At 45.6% G+C, this 20,939-nt stretch overlaps 1 protein-coding gene across 1 annotated transcript in view; it reads left to right on the forward strand.

Annotated features, from left to right (window-relative positions):
- Positions 1-20,939, forward strand: part of LOC137307264 (formin-like protein 3) — a 145,097-nt gene that overhangs the window by 60,629 nt on the left and 63,529 nt on the right. The window contains exons 2-4 of the mRNA XM_067976697.1: positions 6,414-6,497; positions 8,762-8,842; positions 10,109-10,185. Coding sequence (XP_067832798.1) covers positions 6,414-6,497; positions 8,762-8,842; positions 10,109-10,185 — 242 coding nt within the window. The remainder of the gene's footprint in view (positions 1-6,413; positions 6,498-8,761; positions 8,843-10,108; positions 10,186-20,939) is intronic.

Here is a 20,939-nt window from a genome sequence, read left to right on the forward strand (position 1 = left end):
GTTTGGCTCAGTATGGCACGAGGTAATGACTTTACCGACTGAACTATTGAGGGAGCTGACTGGGAGTTTCTCTTTGATATCTGGCATTGCAGAAAGGTCATGTAAACTCTACAAGGAAAAACCCCAGGGCCGGGAGAGTGTTAATTCCGCCTAGAATGCATTCTGTTCAAACGTAAATCTACATTTGGATCTGGTGAGAGGATTAGTTCAGCTGCTCCTGAGAAAACAATTGTCCGATCTTTGGACTGAGCCAAACCGTGGGCTTTAAGTGGGTTTGATTAGAATTTCGAGCTCATTGCATTCTTCCCACATGAGCACCAGTTTTTATATTTAAAAAGAAAAAGAAGCAAAAATGCATCAGTGCGGCTTCCTCTTGTCACAGTCACTCATCCGCTGGAATAGACTGTGAGACGCACACGGTGCAGCCTTGAGCAGGCTGTGCACGCCAGACGGGAAATGATGTCGCTTGCATTATTAGACAATTTTTTGAAAGTCTCCCTTCTGAGAAGCTGCACACAACAGGAAATGTTTCGAGTTTTTTTTTCTCTCTACTCCTTCACCGTGTCAAAGGTTGCAGAGACTCCCAGTAAAAGAGACCTGAAGCTGGTCCGGGTTTCTTCATTTAATCCCCCACCCCCCCCTAACTCCCAGCTCTCTCTTTGTCGTTGTTGCTGTTGCTGCTCCTTTTTTTTTAGTGAGCATAATGAATAAATCATGGAATCATACAGCAAAGGAGAAGGCCATTCGGCCCATGGTGCCTGTGCCGGCTCTTTGAAAGAGCTATCTGATTAGTCCCATTCTTCCCCCACCTTGAAATGTTTCCTTTTCAAGTATTTAACCAATTCCCTTTTGAAAGTTACTATTGAATCTGCTTCCACCGCCCTTTCAGATCATAACAACTCGCTGTGTTTAAAAGAAAAATTCTCCTCATCTCCCCTCTGGATCTTTTGCCAATTACCTTAAATCTGTGTCCTCTGGTTACCGACCCTCCTGCCACTGGAAACAGTTTCTCCTTATTTACTCCATCAAAACCCAAGTCATCTTTTGCCTCTCCCATTCTAGTACATGGGTAACAAAGTGGCTGAGGCCTGGAAGCAGGCTGTTTGGCTTTCTCCTTCAGTGTGACTGGGGGTAGAACACAGTGTCCTAGGGAATTAGGGGTTACGGGGAGCGGGCAGGAAATTGGACATGAAGCTGAGTTCGGATCGGTCAATGCCCTGTGGGTGGTGGAGAGGGCCCAGGGGCTGAGTGGCCGGGTCCTGCTCCTACTTCTTGTGTTCTTTAGATTTGAGGTTAGGATCAGATCAGCCATGATCTTATTGAATGGTGGAGCAGGCTCGAGGGGCCGATTGGCCTGCTCCTGCTCCTATTTCTTATGTTCTATGTCCTCTGGCAGGAGGGAGAAGGAGAACAGCATTAATAAAAATGGGGCGACAGGAGAAAATAATCAAAACACAGCATCTCGCTACAGAAATGCCGAACCGTTAAATTGACCTCCTTAGCTGATTGTCGGTCACGATTTTGTCATTTATTGCGACTGACGTCGATTCTCGGAGCTGTAGGCGGCGGTGTTCTGGTAGGTGAAGGTTTATTGTAGAATGCTTTAACACTTGTGGTGCAGAGCTAGTTACAGTCAGGGATTGTAACATCACTCCACCCTTCTGCATACGTGGGAAGAAGGGGGAAGGAGTTTTTGAGTCACGCACATATATGGGCGGTGTGATGATGCCACTTAACTGACACTCCATATGCATTTAATCAAGCCACTGGTGAATGGCCTCCATTAACCCTATTATGTAGTGTGCCATGCTGTGTAAATCCTAATCCATGGTGTTACAATTGAATAACACATAATTGGTTTATATTGGATAATCCACAATGAAGTATAATTTTACCGTGCTGTGATTTTGGAGACCGGTCGTGCAGCATTCCCTTCCCAATTTTATCCCCTCCTCTCCTGAAGAGGACCTCCAACACCTTGGCCAGGCTGTTGTGGAGAGCATTGGCAGGGTTTGTCCCCGGTTACAGAGGGCCTTAGTCGAACCCCAGCCCGTCTCCACCCAATCTCCACGTTTTGCAGCAGGGCTCGTTGAATCAGGACCAGGAACCCTGACAGACTGACTGCTTTGCTTTTCTTCCCCCTTCCTCCTCCCCCCAGCCCGCAGGCACTAGCTGTAGCACCTGCCCCCCCCCACCACCCCCCTCACTGCAGCCTCGGCAGAGATCAGGTAACCTGGGACCTTCCTGGTATGCGGGCCTCATTACCACAGCCTGATGTGCCATCACGCACTGAGCCTTCCAGGGGAGGGGGAGCTGCCCAGTGGCATTTTCTTTGAGATACCTTGCACGTAGCTATGGCGTAAGTGGTGTTTTGAGAAGATCCCAAGTTCAATCCCTGGTCTGTGCTGATCAATGGACGACTGCTCCTGGGTTAGGGAAGGGAGAAATCAGCTCAGGTTCCTGCTCTTTATCACAGCCAGAGAGGCTCCAAGGTGAATGATTGTCACTTGGGCAAGGGCCTCTACTACCTGTGGAACTATTCCTCAGCGTGAGGTGATACTTTCAAGAGGGAAGGGAGAGAAAAGCAGCTGGGATACCTCCATCCTTTTTACTTAAATTTTTCCTCCCCTTCTCCAATTTTCTCCCCTCCTCTCCTGAAGGCATTGATTCCTTGCTGGGCTACCATTCCACGGTTGCCAATCACCCTACAGCACCCCACCCAGATGACCATTCATTACATGAGCCTTGATGGTGAGGGATGGCAGGGTAATGGACCATGGGGGCATTATAGCCAAGCCCAATCCTTTCCTCACCCAACATTGGCACACGGGCACGCATGCACACGCAATCAAGAGCGGGAATCTTGGCCCATTTTTCCCATCCTAGCCCAGCCACCAATACCAATTACAATACAAAAGCAAAATACTTTATAGCTATAGCTGGATGCTGGAAATCTGAAATAAAAACAGAAACACTCAGCAGGTCAGGCAGCGTCTGTGGAGAGAGAAACAGGGTTAACATTTCAGGTTGATGACCTTTCGTAGAACTGGAAGATTAAACAGTTTTTAAGTAAGTACAGAGCCAAGGAACGGGCGGGGGTGGGAGGGAAGGGAAGGGAAAGGAAGGGAAGAGGAGGGGAGGAAAGAACAAAAGGTCTGTGATAGGGTGGAGGGCAGGAGTGATTAAATGACAAAAGGGATGATGGTGCAAGGCAAGGAGGGTGGGAATGGGACAAGTTAAGAAACAAGAGATGGGTCCAGAGGAGCTGTAACTGGCAATAGCAGAACCATTACCAGCACTTGCTTTCCGAAAAAATGGGAGCAGTGATTATGATCTGAAGTTATTGAAATCAATGTTGAGTCTGGAAGGTTGTAAAGTGCCTAATCGAAAGATGAGGTGCTGTTCCAATTATAATATCCTTACTGCTGCACTGATTAAGATTGAATGTGGGACCGATTTGCTTTGTATAACTCAGTAACTCACTGCAAAAATTCACTGAGCTATCAAGGGATTGTTATTTTTAAGGGAATAAAGTAAAGTCAATTATTATTGCATAAATTCATCTATGACACTTGAGCTGAACCAATTTGATGATTTGTTTTTAGTGCTTAGTATCTGGCTCAGAGTTCTTGGTTCAGTTTAGTCTTAAATAAATAGATTATCCAAGCTGAGATTGGTTTGTAAGATGTTGGGGGAGGGGATGTCTCATTTGCAACCAGATGGCTTATGGGTTCAAGTGCCAAGGTTGTCCGTTACTCTGGTCTTTCGTGATTGTATTTAACACTTTTCCACCAGGCAATCAGGTGGGGTACCTCCCAATATTGGAGTCCTTCCAGCTCCGATTGAAGGACAAAGCATCTTCCTCTAACTTTCTTTTCTTCCCATGCCCCCAAATTACAGCTCATCAGCTTGGAGGAACCTTTTTTTCTGGCAAATACCAAAAGCAGATTAACCCTGCACTTAACAAACATTCCTGGTGGTCAGGGGAGAGGAGGCAGCTGAAATCCATCAGGACCTTGGCCTGTTATCACACAGCTCAGGGCCAAGACATCAAACATTGTCCTTCCTTTTATCTTGAGAGGTGCAATCTCCCTTTATGCCAGGGAGACTGGGCTCCTGCTTTGCAAGTACTGTACTTCAGATCAAAGCAACTGTTATGAATTCGAGCCTGCCGTGGATAACTTCTCGGGTTCAGTAGTGTCAGTCACTCCCCTAAGTGGTCTGAGTGTCTTACTTTTATGGGAGTTGGCTCACACTACTTTATATCTACTTGTGCAGCAGTGGGACCCAGGGGTGTAACAATGAAACTCCCTTGTGATCTAGACCGGATCTCCATGTCATTCATCCATGTATTTCCTCAATCTCTCTGAAGGCAGACCGAGGCGAGGCTTGGTTTGAACTGTTGAGCTGCTTTATTGCCCACTTGGTTCAATTGATACAACCTATTTCCGCATAATATAAAAATAATGAACACTTTATGCTACCTCACGTCAATGGGTTATCTTGTCTGACTTAAGCAGGAGGTCTTCTGACCATCTTCCTGCTTTTCTAACCTGTTTGCCTCAGCGAAGGCCCTCGCAGCTTTTCCCTTAACAAAAGACTGACTGCTTTTGAAAACCAGCTGATTCAACATCTTTCAATGAACAGGAAGCTAGGTTATTTTACTCCTGACTTTGTTTGCGACTGAGGGCTGGCCAATTGAGCTGCCAATCAAACCTGCCTGGACATGGGCCACCCTTGAAATTAGCTCCATGCGAAATTCAAAAAAAGGAATGAGGCATTCGAATCTGTAAGGTGTGAATGTTTGCTGGAAAGTATTTTAATGAGCCCCATTGGCTGAGGCCAGCTAGCCAGATGGCTTTGTCTGGCTTCTGATTTGCATCCCAGCGTGAGGCTATCCTGAGGAACATGCACTGTAAGAACAAGTTTTAACTTAGAAGCACATTTTAAAATAACTCTTTTCTAGATCCTTTCCATGGAAAAATGGTCAAAATATCCTGAAATGTAACTGCAACTAATGCCTACGACATATGTCTTTAACATCAGAATGTTTGTGTAGTGACCGATTTTGTAAGTCAGAAGATAATCTACAGGTCATGTGTCAGCGTGGCTTAGTTGGTTACACTCAGACTTCTGAGTTGGAAAATTGTGGGTTCAAGCCGTACCCCAGGACTTAACACTCCTACTGGAAGGTGCCGTCCTTCTGATCAGGCATTAAAACGAGACCCTGTCTGCCTGTTCTAGTGGTTTGGTGGACATTAAAGGTCCCATGACAGCAAGGTGGTGTCTTGGCTAACAATCTTGCCTCAAACAACACCATCAGAAACAGATTAACTGGTCATTCATATTATTTGGAAGACCGTGATGTGTGCTAAAGGGCTGCCATGTTTAACAACAGTAACAGCAATTTGTTTTTTGTGAAGCTTTCATGTAGCAGCCAGTGAGCAGCATGTCGTCATGTCAGCAGAGGGTTTAGTATTGAACGTTGGGGGCTGTGGCTGAATTCATAAGTGTGGCTTAATTTGCATGGCGGAAGAATTACATTGCTGTAGTGGAACTCTTCAAATGAAGCAAATTGCTGGACAGCACTATGGGGTGGAGGGACACCAGCTCAACCTTCTCAACTCTGTTGAGTTCCCAATCTCGGCCTCAGTGGTGTGGGCAGCTGGTGAGCAGAGGTCATGCGCTCTGCTGCCCGCTTACTATCACACACCAAGTCGCACTCACCCATCACCCCTGTCCTCACCAACCTACATTGGGTGTGTCGACGGTGTCCTGTATACATTATGGTGGGTTGGCGATGTCCTGTATACATTGGGCGTGTCGACGGTGTCCTGTATACATTATGGTGGGTTGGCGATGTCCTGTATACATTGGGCATGTCGACGGTGTCCTGTATACATTATGGTGGGTTGACGTTGTCCTGTATACATTGGGCGTGTCGACGGTGTCCTGTATACATTATGGTGGGTTGACGGTGTCCTGTATACATTGGGCGTGTCGACGGTGTCCTGTATACATTATGGTGGGTTGACGGTGTCCTGTATACATTGGGCGTGTCGACGGTGTCCTGTATACATTATGGTGGGTTGACGGTGTCCTGTATACATTGGGCGTGTCGACGGTATTTGAGACACTGGAGTAGATCTTCAACTTGCCGCCCGATGTAAAACTGGCGTCGTAGAAACCGCCTGGTTTTCATTTCCATTGATTTAATGAAAATCAGACTGTTCCTACAGCGGTTGGTCGATCCCCATCGCCAGTTCTACGCCCAAGGGGCAAGCTGAAATTCTACCCTAGATTTTCCTAACTTTGCTCGATATTTATATTTGCAAGCTTGAAGGAGTTTGCCTCAACTTTGTAAATCTATCACACTGGGAAATAATCCAGCACTGCATTTGTTTCCTTTGCAGAATTCTATGAATCTTCCTCCAGATAAAGCACGGCTACTACGACAGTACGACAATGAGAAGAAATGGGATCTCATCTGTGACCAGGTACTTGGAATCCAGTCTAGTCCACGTAAGATGCAAACAGACAGAGTCCTGTGGTGCCCTCATCCTCGAGCACTTGTGGGGGCAGGGAAGTATCTCCTCTCTCATTTTTGTTTCAAAATTTAGTTTGTGTTGACTAGCTTCCGTTCAGGGCCACTGTCTTTCCTCTCTTCATGGAATGGTTCTGCTGATGTGAGACTTGAGGCCTGTCGGGGAGCAGCTGTGCTGTCAACCGCACAGATTAGCATCCAGGCGAGTCCTCTGTGTCAGTATCTGAGGGACTAAAACTCGGGCAGCCTAGTATTGCTGCATCAGAAAAATTAGCAGGCCCTGTTTTCTACAAGAACAAAGATAAAAGCACAGTGTTGAATTCTGATTCTCACCAATGGAATCCGACGATGAAAGACACCAGAGTGTACCTGCAGGTTCAGACATTGGCAATGAGGTTGGACGTAATTGGTCAACGTGAATATGTACCTTATGCTCACAGGGCCAATTTTTTTGGATGCGCGCTCCCGTTTGGAAACCTCTCCGGGCGGGAGCGCACGCCATGAATCACAGACACCTGTCTATGATTTTCAGCCCATTCATTTTAATTGTGGGGAATGCATCTGCGATTTCCCTATATGCACTCCCGATGGACGAGGCTTCCCAACAGGAGCACGCATTCCAAAAATTGGCTTTTTGAGCTTAGATACATGTTGCTGCAATATCCGTTCTGTTTCCCCCCAGCTCAATCGACAACAACAACAACTTGCATTTATATAGCGCCTTTAACGTGGTAAGACATCCCAAGGCGCTTCACATGAGCGATTATCAGACAAAATTTGACACCGAGCTGCATGGAGATATTAAGAGTGCTTGGTCAAAGAAGTAGGTTTTCAAGAGCCTCTTAAAGGAGGGTGGGGAGGCGGAGAGGTTTAGGGAGAGCTTGGGGCCCAGGCAGCTGAAGGCACGGTCACCAATGGTGGAGCGATGAAAATCGGGGTGTGCAAGAGGCCATTTAAGTCAATCTATGTAACGAAGAATTTTGATAGTGTGGACATCATGCCTTCTGGGATTTTCATTGCTTTTTTCACTTTTTTTATAATCTGGATGTGCACTGCATTAAAGGCTCAATCTTGTTCCCCCTGATTGATTATCCAATGAGCACGTGCCCTTCATGGTGTTGCGCTGAGCCATAAAGGCCATGAAGGTCCCAGGTTCGATCCCTGGCCTGTCCTCAGTACGCTATTCTCAACCTGCTAACTGGCTGGGGGCGATTACTATTGGCCACACTGCATCTCTGCCTTAGGCAGGGGAAAAGAAATCAGCCAGGGTTGCTGCTCCTGATCGCTTTCCAGTTGAAAGTGCGTCGGTGGGCATTGAACGAGGGTAAGGTCGGGCTTGGTTGTGACTCCTCCTGTGCTCTGATATCCTGCCGACACTCAGCGACTTGGCTCACACATGAAGGAGGGCCACTTGATTGAGGTGCCAGAGGGCTATAATCCCCATAGCCCTGCAAATTTTTCCCCTTCAAGTATTTATCCAATTCCCTTTTGAAAGTTACTATTGAATCTGCTTCCACCGCCCTTTCAGGCAGAGCATTCCAGATCATAACAACTCGGTGCGTAAAAAAAAAAAAAATTCTCCTCATCTCCCCTCTGGTTCTTTTGCCATAAATCCACTGTTCTAAGTGTGAGGTGAAACCCGTTTTATTTTCAATATTGAAATTGGATTGATGTACATTTTCAAATCAGGTGCCACTGCGTTTGAAGAGAGCTTCTCATTTCTCTCCTTTTCTCATTCAGAAGAATGAGAGGCGATCTTATTGAAACATATAAGATTGTGAAGGGGCTTGATCGGGTGGATGCGGTAAGGATGTTCCCAAGGATGGGTGAAACTAGAACGAGGGGGCATAATCTTAGAATAAGGGGCTGCTCTTTCAAAACTGAGATGAGGAGAAACTTCTTCACTCAGAGGGTGGTAGGTCTGTGGAATTTGCTGCCCCAGGAAGCTGTGGAAGCTACATCATTAAATAAATTTAAAACAGAAATAGACAGTTTCCTAGAAGTAAAGGGAATTAGGGGTTATGGGGAGCGGGCAGGAAATTGGACATGAATTTAGATTTGAGGTTAGGATCAGATCAGCCATGATCTTATTGAATGGCGGAGCAGGCTCGAGGGGCCGATTGGCCTACTCCTGCTCCTATTTCTTATGTTCTTATGTTCTTTTTTTGTTCTCTGCTGCATTTGAGACTAAATGACTGTTTCCATCTGACTTGTCAGGAGCGGTTTCAGGTGAAGAATCCTCCACATACCTACATCCAGAAACTGAAGAGTTACCTGGACCCAGGAGTTACCAGGAAGGTAAAAGGAACTTTGGTTACACACTTGTGAATAAAGGGGTTTGGAGGTCAGGCAGAGAATCTTAGTTTCTTGAGCATCGCAGCAAATGGTGCCATGCTGCATGAGCTATGTAAGTTTAAGAAGAATTTTTGTGAAGGCATAATGCACTGTCCTTTCATCTCTGGGACTGAGGGGGTGATTTTAATTCTATCCACCTGGCAGGAACCAGTTAAGATCGCCCAGGTCGTTTATCCACCCTCGAGCTGTTGGCATCCCAGCGCCTGCGAAAAGCATAGATGTCTTTAAAGGGAAGCTAGATAAGTACATGAGGGAGAAAGAATTAGATGAAGTAGGGAGGGAGGAGGCTCGTGTGGACCATTTGGGCCAAATGGCCTGTTCCTGTGCTGTAACTTTTGATATAATATGTAATTCACCCACACGACACTCTGTGGTGGGTTACGGAGCAGTATTTAGAGAAGCCAGTCATCGGAGAATGGGGGGAAAAGAAAAGACCTAAAGAGGAAAAAATGAAGGCAAAATCGATTTTGCTGTTTTGAAATGCAGGTTCTTTTATCCTCCTGTATCTTGTGACGATATTGGGGGGGGAATTTTCACCTTCACCGCTTGGACCCTAATCTGGTGGAACGACTCGCTCACCCGTTCTAGAACCTGTCCGATTTTCATCCCGTTGATTTCACTGCTGCCCAAGCAGTGAAGGTGAAAATTAACCCCCAGTATCCTTGTAATCATGTTCATGCATCATCATCATCAGATTTCCTGCAGTTGTGTCCCACATCTATTGCAATGTTCCCATTCTGATGGCCTCTCCCCATTGCTTTTCATAACCAATGACCCACCTACCTGTGTAGTCAGCATGAATAGATCACTCACTGGGTGTGCTATAGGGGTGAAGTGACAACTCTGGATGCCAAATTAATAGGAAAGACTTGTCCCTAATATAATTCAGCTTCCAACCTTTGAGAATCTACTGCTACATCACTGTATTAGCAGCGTTTTTCTTCCAAGGTAGTTATTCAATTTTTCCTCCATTTCCTTGCCATCTGACTTCCTTGGACGGACAGCGAGACAGAGAGTGCAATAGATGGGCAGGGTCATAATTGTGTACACTGTCACAATTGATGCTGTTGTGTAACTGTGCACCGACAGGGTAGTGAGTGATACCATTTTTTCTGTCTCTTTAGTTTGGTGCTCTGTTTAATGCCCCAACCAAGAACCAACCAGATCTGCACCTTCCGCCAGCCTGATCGCTTTTCTTATTTATTGCAGAAATTCAGGCGCCGAGTTCAAGAATCAACCAAAGTATTGCGGGAGCTTGAGATCTCCCTCCGAACCAATTACATTGGGTGAGTGTGCTTTTACATTGCTGGGGGCTGTGCTCATTGTAGAAAGAAAGACTTACATTTGTATAGCACCTTTCACGACCACAGGACGTCCCAAAGTGCTTTACAGCCAATTTTATACTTTTGAAGTGTAGTCACTGTTGTAATGTAGGAATCGCGGCAGCCAATTTGCACACAGCAAGGTCCCACGAAGGGCAATGTGATAATGACCAGATTAACCTGTTTTTAGTGATGTCGGTTGAGGGATAAATATTGACCCAAGACACTGGGGAGAACTCCCCTGCTCTTCTTCAAAAGAGTGCCATTGGATTGTTCACATCCACCTGAGAGGGCATGTGGGGCCTTGGTTTAACGTCGTATCAGAACAACAGCACCCTTAATACAAAAAAATGTCCCAAGGCACTTCACTAAATCGACATAAATGATGAAATGGACACTGAGCCAGGAAGGGAGAAAGTAGGAGAGCTGACCGAAAGCATGGTCAAAAAGAAGGGTTTTGAGAAGGTTTTTCAAAGCTGCAGGGAAAGGTGGAGAGGCCTAAGGATTTGGGCAGAGAGTTAGAAGGAGCAGGGCCGAGGAGCTGAAGGCTCTCCCATCAAAAGGAGGATTTCACACAAGGCCAGAGGCGGTGAACTGGAGTGTACTGGAGGGAGTATAGGGAGAAGATTGCAGAGATAGGGTGGGAGAAGGGCATGGAGTGATTTGAAGACAAGGTTCAAATTGAATGCTTGGGGGGACAGGGAGCCAGTGCAGGTCAGCGAGGACAGGGGTGATGGATGAGTGGGGCTTTGTGTGGGACAGGATACTGGGGAGGGTTGGGGGTGGTGGGGTGGAGAGCAGAGTTAACTCCTTCCTGTCCCTTTCTCTATTGGAGGCTGCTGAAGGCCACAGGTAAAGAGAGGAATTGGGGAGGGGGGTGGGGTGCGGAGGTATAAGGGTGCCGTTTTTGAAATTGGGAGTACATTTTGATTTCAGAGTAAGTCAGTAGACGTGTCTCACCTTTGGCTAATTTTCAACCAGTCCTGCTCCAAAAAAAAAACAAATGCCCAGTCCCCATTTGGCTATCTTTGTAGGAAAAATAAGCAAACAACCCAGACTATTAAAAATGAAAAATGTGCTGTAAACAACACTGTTGAGGTGATGCATTTTTAGTTCATTTTTTTTTTAAAGAAAATCTGGAATTGTAAAGTCCTATATTGGCTTTAAAAATGTAACTGAGCTGATAAATGTTAGGAGGTTTGCAGATGTAAACTGTTCATGGCATTTCATTAATCAGAAGCTTACACGACCAATAATCTCAGTAAAGGAAGATACAGTTGAGATACTGGATGGGCTAAAAATTGATAAAGAATAGGTATTAGAAAGGCTGGCTGTACGTAAAGTAGATAAGTCACCAGGTCCGGATGGGATGCATCCTAAGTTGCTGAGGGAAGTAAGAGTGGAAATTGAGGAGGCACTGGCCATAATCTTCAAACATCCGTAGATATGGGGATAGTGTCAGAGGACTGGAGAATTGCAAATATTACACCCTTGTTCAAAAAAGGGTGTAAGGATAAACCCAGCAACTACAGGCCAGTCAGTTTAACCTCAGTGGTGGGGAAACTTTTACAAACGATAATCCGGGCTAGAATTAACAGTCACTTGGACGAGTGTGGATTGATTAGGGAAAGCCAGCATGAATTTGTTAAAGGCAAATCGTGTTTAACTAACCTGATAGAGTTTTTTGATGAGGTAACAGAGAGGGTCGATGAGAACAGTTGATGTGGTGAATATGGACTTTCAAAAGGCGTTTGATAAAGTACCACATGGTAGGCTTGTCATCAAGATTGCGGCCCATGGAATAAAGGGGGCAGTAGCAACATGGATACAGAGTTGGCTAAGGGATAGGAAACAGAGAGTAGTGGTGAACGGTTGTTTTTTGGACTGGAGGGAGGTGTACAGTGGTGTTCCCCAGGGGTCGGTGCTGGGACCACTGCTTTTCTTGATATATATTAATGACTTGGACTTGGGTGTACAGGGCACAACTTCAAAATTTGCAGATGACACGAAAATTGGAAGGGTAGTAAACAGTGAGGAGGATAGTGATTGACTTCAAGAGGATATAGACAGGCTGGTGACATGGGCGGACACGTGGCAGATGTGGTTTAATGCAGAAAAATGCGAAGTGATACATTTCGGTAGGAAGAACGAGGAGAGGCAATATAAACTAGAGGGCACAATTCTAAAAGGGGTACAGGAACAGAGATCTGGGGGTATATGTGCACAAATCGTTGAAGATGGCAGGGCAGGTTGAGAGAGCAGTTAAAAAAGCATACGGGATCCTGGGTTTTAGAAATAGAGGCATAGAGTGCAAAAGTAAGGAAGTCATGATGAACCTTTATAAAACACTGGTTCGGCCATATTGTGTTCTGGGCACCGCACATTAGGAAAATGTGAAGGCCTTAGAGAGGGTGCAGAAGAGATTTACTAGAATGATTCCAGGGATGAGGGACTTCAGTTACGTGGATAGACTGGAGAAGCTGGGGTTGTTCTCCTTGGAACAGAGGCGGTTGCGAGGAGATTTGATAGAGGTATTTAAAATCATGAAGGGTCTAGACAGAGTAAATAGAGAGAAACTGTTCCCATTGGCGGAAGGGTCAAGAACCAAAGGACACAGATTTAAAGTGATTGGCAAAAGAACCAAAGGTGACATGAGGAAAAACTTTTTTACACAGCGAGTGGTTATGATCTGGAATGCACTGCCCGAGGGGTTGGTGGAGGCAGATTTAATCATGGCCTTCAAAAGGGAACTGGATAAGTCCTTGAAAGTTAAAATAAATTTGTAGGGCTATGGGGAAAGGGCGGGGGAGTGGGACTAGCTGGATTGCTCTTGCATAGAGCTGGCGCAGACTCGATGGGCCAAATGGCCTCCTTCCGTGCTGTAACCTTTCTGTGATTCTATAATTCACGAGGGCAGTGGGTTTGTGAGGATGACAGGATAGAACAGTTGGTCCCTGCTCTCCACTCTTTTTCTTAAAAAAAAAGCTTCTCATGCTGGAGAGGGTATTGTATAAAAGAAAGAAAGAGCTTGCATTTATATAGCGCCTTTCTCTACCTCCAGGCTGTCCCAAAGCGCTTCACAAACAATTAAGTACTTTTGAAGTGTCGTCACTGTATAATGTAGCCAATTTGTGCACAGCAAGCTCCCACAAACAGCAATGAGATAAATGACCCGATGATGTGTTTTAGGTGTTGATTGAGGGATAAATATTGTCCAGGACATCAGGAGAACTCCCCTGCTCCTCTTCGAATTGTGTCGTGAGATGTTTTACGTCCACCTGAAAGGGCAGAGGGGAGGCCTCAGTTTAATGCCTCATGTGAAAGACGGCACCTCCGACAGAGCAGCACTCCCTCAGTACTGCACTGGGAGTGTCAGCGTAGATTTTATGCTCAAGTCTTTGGAGTGGGACTTGAACCCACAACCTTCTGACTCAGAGGCGAGAGGGCTCCACTGAGTCACGGCTTTTGCACCTTTTAGAACCCAGTCTCAGCAAAAAAATCACTTCCAGATTAGATACAGAGTAAAGCTAGAACCATGGTTTACAGACAGAGGGAGACCATTTGGCCCATCATGTCTGTGCCAGCTCTTTGCTGGAGCAATCCAAAACTAATCCCAATACCACGCTCTATCGCTATAGCCCTGTATATTCCTCTGCTTCAAATGTTTATCCACTTTACCCTTAAGATGCAATGGTCTCTGCTTCAACCACTTCCTCTAGCAAAGCAGTTTATGCTTCAACAAACCTCCGCACAAAGAAATTGCTCTTAACCTCTCTCCTCACTCTCTTCGTGACAATTTTAAACTCATGGCTCCTCATCACTGACACCCCAACCAGAGGAAATAGTCTTTCCTTATTTGCCCTATCAATACCTTTCATGATTCTAAAAACCTCTATTAAATCTCCCCTCGGCCTTCTCCGCTCCAGTGGAAATACTCCCAATATTGCAAGTCTCAACGACTAATTAATTTCTACCCCTTTGTGCGTAGTTTTGGGCACCGACCTTCAGAAGGGCATCAGTGCATTGGAGAGGGTTCAGAGGAGAATTACTGGGATGACCTCAGGAGTTAGGGCTCTTGAGTTGTGAGGAGAGGCTCTCGGAACAGGAGGACAAGGGTTGGGGGGATGGGGGGGGGAGCCAGATTCAAATTGGTGAAAGGCAAATTTGGACAAATGTCAGGAAGCTCTTCTTCATGCAAAGACTAAGCATCACTTGGAATGGATTTCTGAGCAGAACAATGGAGGCAAAAACTATTTTTGGACGCTGCCATGAGAGGGTTGTAGGCTTTTCTAAACAGGTGGGCTGAATGACGTCCTCATCTGTACGTATCGGGTGAATTCAATGGGTTTTTGTTTGAGAAACGAAAATTGAGAGGGGCGAGACGATCCAGTTTTTAAGAACACGCGGAGAAATTAACTGCAAACGGGCTGTTTAACTTGAGAACGTGGGCCCAGAACTAGAGCAATAACATTAACGAGCCTCGAGCAAGACTAGAGATTAGAACGAATATTTTTTGTCATTCAAACCAAACTTTCTAAACATTGCCATTGTGATGAATTTCAGAGGTATCGGAACGAAAAGGAACATAATGTGTAAGGGTCTGTAAGTTGGGGAGGGGAGTTCGTAAATGAATGGTGGAAATAAGGTTCGGAAATGCCATTGTGCAGCCTCAATTACACAGCAGGTTGGACTCTTAATAGCTGGGAGGAAAAGCCTCCCATTATCTGTGATACAATGGCTTCCTGCAGACTGCTGAATCCACGAGATCCAGTGATAACACTGGCCCCGCGTCACAATCTCCTCACAGATGGTAGTGCACATCGCATTGTTGCATGGCCCGTTTGGCAGGATGTGTGGAGATAAACAGTTGTGCACATGCATCGTGCCTGGGAAGCTCCGCTGAAAGCAGTCGCACTAAAGTGCGAACGGATTTCTGCAGAGATCCCGTCCCGTCGAAGGCTCGTTGCCAGAATAAGAAAAACAAAATTTGGAATGTGTGCAATGTTTGTTATTGTAGGATAAAAGCTCCTTCAAAAAACAAACCCAGTACCCTCCCTCTATAGGGGGGTCTTGCTGTTCCAGATTAGCGGCCAAAGTGATTTCATTTCCAGGACTGGTGTGGCGAGCCGGTGCCATGTGAACCAGTTTGTAAATGTCTGTGCTTAGAAGTCCCTTCGAGGCTGCGTTTCCATAAGATCGGGTGGAAGTGGTACACCTGATGGGAATGTACTCGCTGCACTGGTGGGAGCACGAGAGAGCTGAGGAAATAGGCAGCCAAATGCTTAAAAAGGTTAGAAGGAAACAGCGAGTGCTGGAAATCTGAAACAACCACCTGGTTGCATCGGAGAGGGAAAGGTGAGTTAACACTTTGGGTGAGGCACTTTGCCCGACAGTCTCGGTGTTCGAAGATGGGATGTGTTGCGCACTGTGCTCCTGTGTATTTCTTTGAAGCTTCAAATACTTCCCACTGTTCGCTTCTTCAGCCCACATATCAGGCACTGATGGACGGACGTGATTATCAGAATGGCTTCTTGCATTTATATTCCATTGCCAGAACATTAGCTCCCTTTCAGCCCCAAACTACCCTTGATATATATCTGAAATAGATTTTTTTAAAACTTCAGATTTAAAATTGTAAACATTTCCTGTCTGGCTAGACCCACGAGCTCACACAGCTCCTGTCCAAGTGGCTGTGGTCTCTGGCTGTCCCTGTCACTGCTCCTCATTAGGACATTTACGTTTGCTTGTGGAGTACAAAAGACCCCATGTAAATCTGAATCATAGTGGGGGCAGCTCGAGCCCGGGGCGGGTGAACCCAGTTGAGTCTTGTTTGTGAGGGTGAAGGAGATTCCTCTCGAAGGATTTATTGGGGAATTACGATAAGCATCATAGCCGTCTTTATTAAATCATTTGGGAATACTCCACTGCATAATCTGACAAATAAAGCCTGTTTCCCCTAAAACCGAATTGTGAACTCAGCTGGACTGAGCCCGACATTAATGGGTGACAGAAGGAATAGCGTGAAGTAAAAATTAACTGTGGGAGGAAGAAGGGGTCATTTCATTAGACTTTGAGCATCATTCAAATCTCCCCTTATCTTGTATTTTGAAACTCGATTGCCCCCCTTCTCATGGGGGCCCACATAGCCAGGCCTCCAGGCTCAGTAAGGTGCCGGTCACCCATCGGCAACCTTGGGACTCGTCAAGTGACTGACTCATTGGGAAGTGGCACTGACTGGCATTCTTCCTAGTCATGGATGCCAATCAGGAGGTGTTTAGAGCACGGAGCTTCAGTACCAACTGAATTAAAAGGGTAGAAATGACTGGTCTATCCGTGGGAGGGAATATAATTGAATGTCTGCTGTAGATTAGGAGTTTTCCTAACCATTCCCAAGATTGGGAGTATTAATTGATACCATCGCTGTTGTGCCAACCCCATCCTTCACGGCACATTGTGTGTTTTTAACCGTATGTTTGAATTATCTATCGGTGTGAGAAACTCAGTTATATAAAATTTACAGCACAGAAACAGGCCATTCGGCCCAACAGGTCTATGCTGGTGTTTATGCTCCACACGAGCCTCCTCCCATCCTACTTCATCTAATCCCGTCAACATATCCTTCTATTCCTTTCTCCCTCATGTGTTTATCTAGCTTCCCCTTAATGCATCTGTTATTCACCACAACTACTGCTTGTGGTAGCGAGTTCCACATTCTAACCACTCTCTGGGTAAAGAAGTTTTTCCTGAATTCTTTATTGGATTTATTAGTGACTATCTTATTTTTATGACCCCCTAGTTTTGGTCTCCCCCACAAGTGGAAATATCTTTGTCTACCCTATCAAACCCCTTCAAAATTTTAAAGACCTCTATCAGGTCACCTCTCAGCCTTCTCTTTTCTAGAGAAAAGAGCCCCAGCCTGTTTAGGGTATTACCTCTCAGTTCTGGTATCATCCTTGTGAATCTTTTTTGCATCTTCTCCAGTGCTGCTACATCCTTTTTGTAATATGGAGACCAGAACTGAGCACAGTCCTCCAAGTGCGATGTAACCAAGGTTCTATACAAGTTGGGGAAGTGTCACAGTCTGCTTACAGGTGGCAGTGCACATCGTATTGTTGAATAGCTCGGTTTGTAGGATGTTTGGAGATAAACAGCTGTGCAGGTCCATTTTGCCTGGGAAGCTCTGTTGAAAGCAATTGCACGGAGTGTAAACAGATTTTGCGGAGATGCCATCCTGTAGAAGGCTTGTTGCCAAAATAAAAATAATTTGGAATGTTGTTGACATAGGATGTGAGTTCTCGGACGCACATACATTAATTGCACTCGCAGTTAGGCTTACCTTGTTGTCCTGCCTCAGTTTCCTGCTGCCTTTCCTTTTCCCTGATCTGCAGTTTTCTCTCTTCAGTGGGAGGCCCTGAGATTGAGATGAGAGGGAGGTGGAGCTTACCCAGTCTCCACTGTGTTACAGAAAAAGCCATGCAGTTACAGTAGCAAAGTATACAGGTTCATAATCAGTGTCTAACTGCTGCCCACAAGTGCAGAGGAGGTGTACTTACTATCTTTTGTGATTTGTTGTCCATGGACATCAGATAGTTGAGGCAGGTGATCTTTCAGGGTGACATCCCAAGAGTTACTGCATTGCACAAGTGACGTGATGTTGCTGAAAGACTCCCAGAGGCAGGTAATGGCCACTTAGTCAGACTGCCGGCATGCTCAGCACACTGGGTCAAAGGCTGAGCAGGTTACAGAGGAGAAAGCAGGATGAGGAGAGAGACCACAACGAGGGAGAGCTGACCTCCGTGTCCCCCTGTGATGTTTGACGTTTTTACCGGAACAACCTGCTTGCCCTCCAGATTGTAGATAAACGCCATGTACTTGAAATTCCACTCAAAAAGACAGTCATTCCCAAGATGGTGTCCGATCTATCTGTTTTGTGCTGGTTTTCGTCATCGATTTTCACCCGTTTGATGGTCCCATTTCTTCACCCGGAGGCACTGAATCATGCTGGGTACAGTTCCACCATTACCTCATCCAAGTGACCACACTTCATGTATGAGCGTAGACGGGGATTATTGGTGGGGGATTCAACCATGAAAGTCAACACTGCTGAGTCTCATCCTGTCCTCACTCAGTGTCCACACTTTGGCACTTCCTAGTGGGAGTTGCCGGATAATGATCAGAAGCAGGAGCCCTGGCTGATTTTCCTCCCCCCGTCCCCAGCACGGGGCTGGAGAGGCCAATGATAGCACCCCTAAAGTCATCTCGATCAGCTAACTCAATCCGGACCAACAGCTGAATTTGGAATCTTCCGCCTCTGCCACACCAAGCACAGCATTCACCCGACTGAGCCATCAAAGCAACTCTCTTTTGGTTAGGGTGTGTTTGAGAATCATTTTATTTCTTGGTAAATCATTTAAAAAAACAATCATTGCTCCAGTAAATAGGACAATAAGCATTAAGATAGAGGAGACTTTCATTCCATTCGTCTGGGCTGGATTTGAAAACAAAAGCTAACGGAAGAGGACAAAGGATTAAATGGAGACAATGTTGGCCAACAAAGGGAGGAGATAATTCACCTTCAAAAATAGCTTCCTTTTTGCAAATAAATAAATAAAAATGGAACGGCAACAACGTCTGTGACCTCAAGTCACTTCAATTCCGCACATGAAAAAAAGGCTTGCCTGCAGCATACATCCTATCTGGTGCTGGGCCTCCATTTCCTGCTCATTACAGCTACTGCTATTTTGGGCTAGAGGCATATTCAGAATCAACAGGTTCGAGTTAAATGGCTATGTACTGTATTGGGTACACAACCAGTGCAGATGTGAAAAACAGCTCCTGAGCTTCACTCAATAATGGCGTGAGCCGGTGGAGGAGGGGAAGAGGAAATGAACCGCTTCCTACAAATCAGAACAGACCATGTATTGCCGCTTCTCAATAATGAAAATGAATAGGCCAGTGATTGTTCAAAGAGGCAGGATACGCTGGAGGAGCTCCTGATCTCTGGTTCGAATCCAGCCCAGACTAATGGGAGGAAAGTCTTGTCTATCTTGTAGCTGTTAGATTTTAAAATTAAGATTTTAAACGCCTCGATTTTAAAATTCTCATCTTTGTTTTCAAATCCCTCCATGGCCTCACCCTCTCCCTATCTCTCTAACCTCCTCCAGCCCTACAACCCTCTGAGATCTCTGCGTTCCTCCAATTCTGGCCTCTTGCACATCCCCGATTTTCATCGCTCCACCATTGGCGGCCGTGCCTTCAGCTGCCTAGGCCCTAAACTCTGGAATTCCCTCCCTAAAACTCTCCGCCTCTCTACTTCTCTCTCCTCCTTTAAAACCTACCTCTTTGACCAAGCTTTTGGTCACCTGTCCTAATATCTCCATGTGTGGCTCGGTGTCAAATTTTGTCTGATTATCGCTCCTGTGAAGCACCTTGGGATGTTTTACTACGATAAAGGCGCTATATAAATGCAAGTTGATGTTGTTGGAGACCTATCTGAAATGACTTTGGACATTTTCAAACCAGTTTCTAGAGGGCCTGGGCCCACAGCACAAAACTACCTCTAATTTGGTGGTCTCTCTCAGAGGCCTCAGGATGGCTTGGGAACGGGAATGTCACTCTGGTTAGGGGGGGTGGTGGGGGTGATTTTCTCAGGTTGGGTCTGCGGTACATTGTTGTGGCAGAGTAAAAGGGAACTTTACTTTGTATTAAGTTGTGCCATACCTGAACTGGGGATGCTTGATGCTGACACTGGATGCCTGAAATGGGGCAATGTTCTGTTTCCCAGTGCTACCATCCTTTACCTTAATCAGCACAAGGTTACTAAAAAGTAAAATTTCAAGCGAACGTTTTTCAATCATCAGCTTAGTACAAAATTGCCATTTCCTTTCTAGGTGATGCATTGTGTTGGCACTGCCAAAGATTTGTGCCATGGAATGTTAAGATCTGGGTTTACACCAGTGGTTTCACATGTGACAAGTTCACAAGCTTTGATCAAGCTATTAGGTTGCCCAGACACTCCCTCTGTTCCTTCCTCTTGCACCCCTCACTTACAGTATTAAAACTGCAGAAGAGTCACGGTAGTATATTAGTTAAGGTACTAAACTAGCAACTCAAGAGGTTGCAAATTGAAATCCCACCTGGTCGAGCCTCTTCTTGACCCATGACCTATGCTCCTCATACCCCTACCCTTTCTAGTTGTCTGTTCTACACGTTATCACTTTTTTACTGAAAAACATTTTGCCTGAAATTTTCTTTTGTTGCCCTTAATTTAAAACATTGATCCTTTGTTCTTCGGTTTTTCTGCTGTGTGTAAAAACGTATTTGAATCCACATTCTCTGAAATCCCCTGATGATTCTCAACACTTCCAATAGATCATCTGTCATTGTTCTCTTTAAAAGGCAGAGAAAGGTCCCTGGTTGGTTAACCTCTCCTTATGGTTCTACCCCCTTAAGTGTTCAAAAGCAATTGGGAAACCAAACAGGATGTTGGAAAGTCTAACTCCTGTGCACACTACCAGTAATACTCCAAGATCTATTTCCTGTCATGACATTTCCATATTTAACACATAATCCTTCTGTCTGCTAAATCTCATAACTTTAAGCATTCTCCATATTAAATTGCATCTGCCACTTCTCCACCCACAGATTCTCCAGGTGCTTTTGGATTTGTGCACATTGGCTAATCATCATTTGCTGCTGCTCCAAATTTGGTTTCACCT

This window comes from Heptranchias perlo, chromosome X (genome assembly GCF_035084215.1).
Source record: "Heptranchias perlo isolate sHepPer1 chromosome X, sHepPer1.hap1, whole genome shotgun sequence".
NCBI lineage: Eukaryota > Metazoa > Chordata > Chondrichthyes > Hexanchiformes > Hexanchidae > Heptranchias > Heptranchias perlo.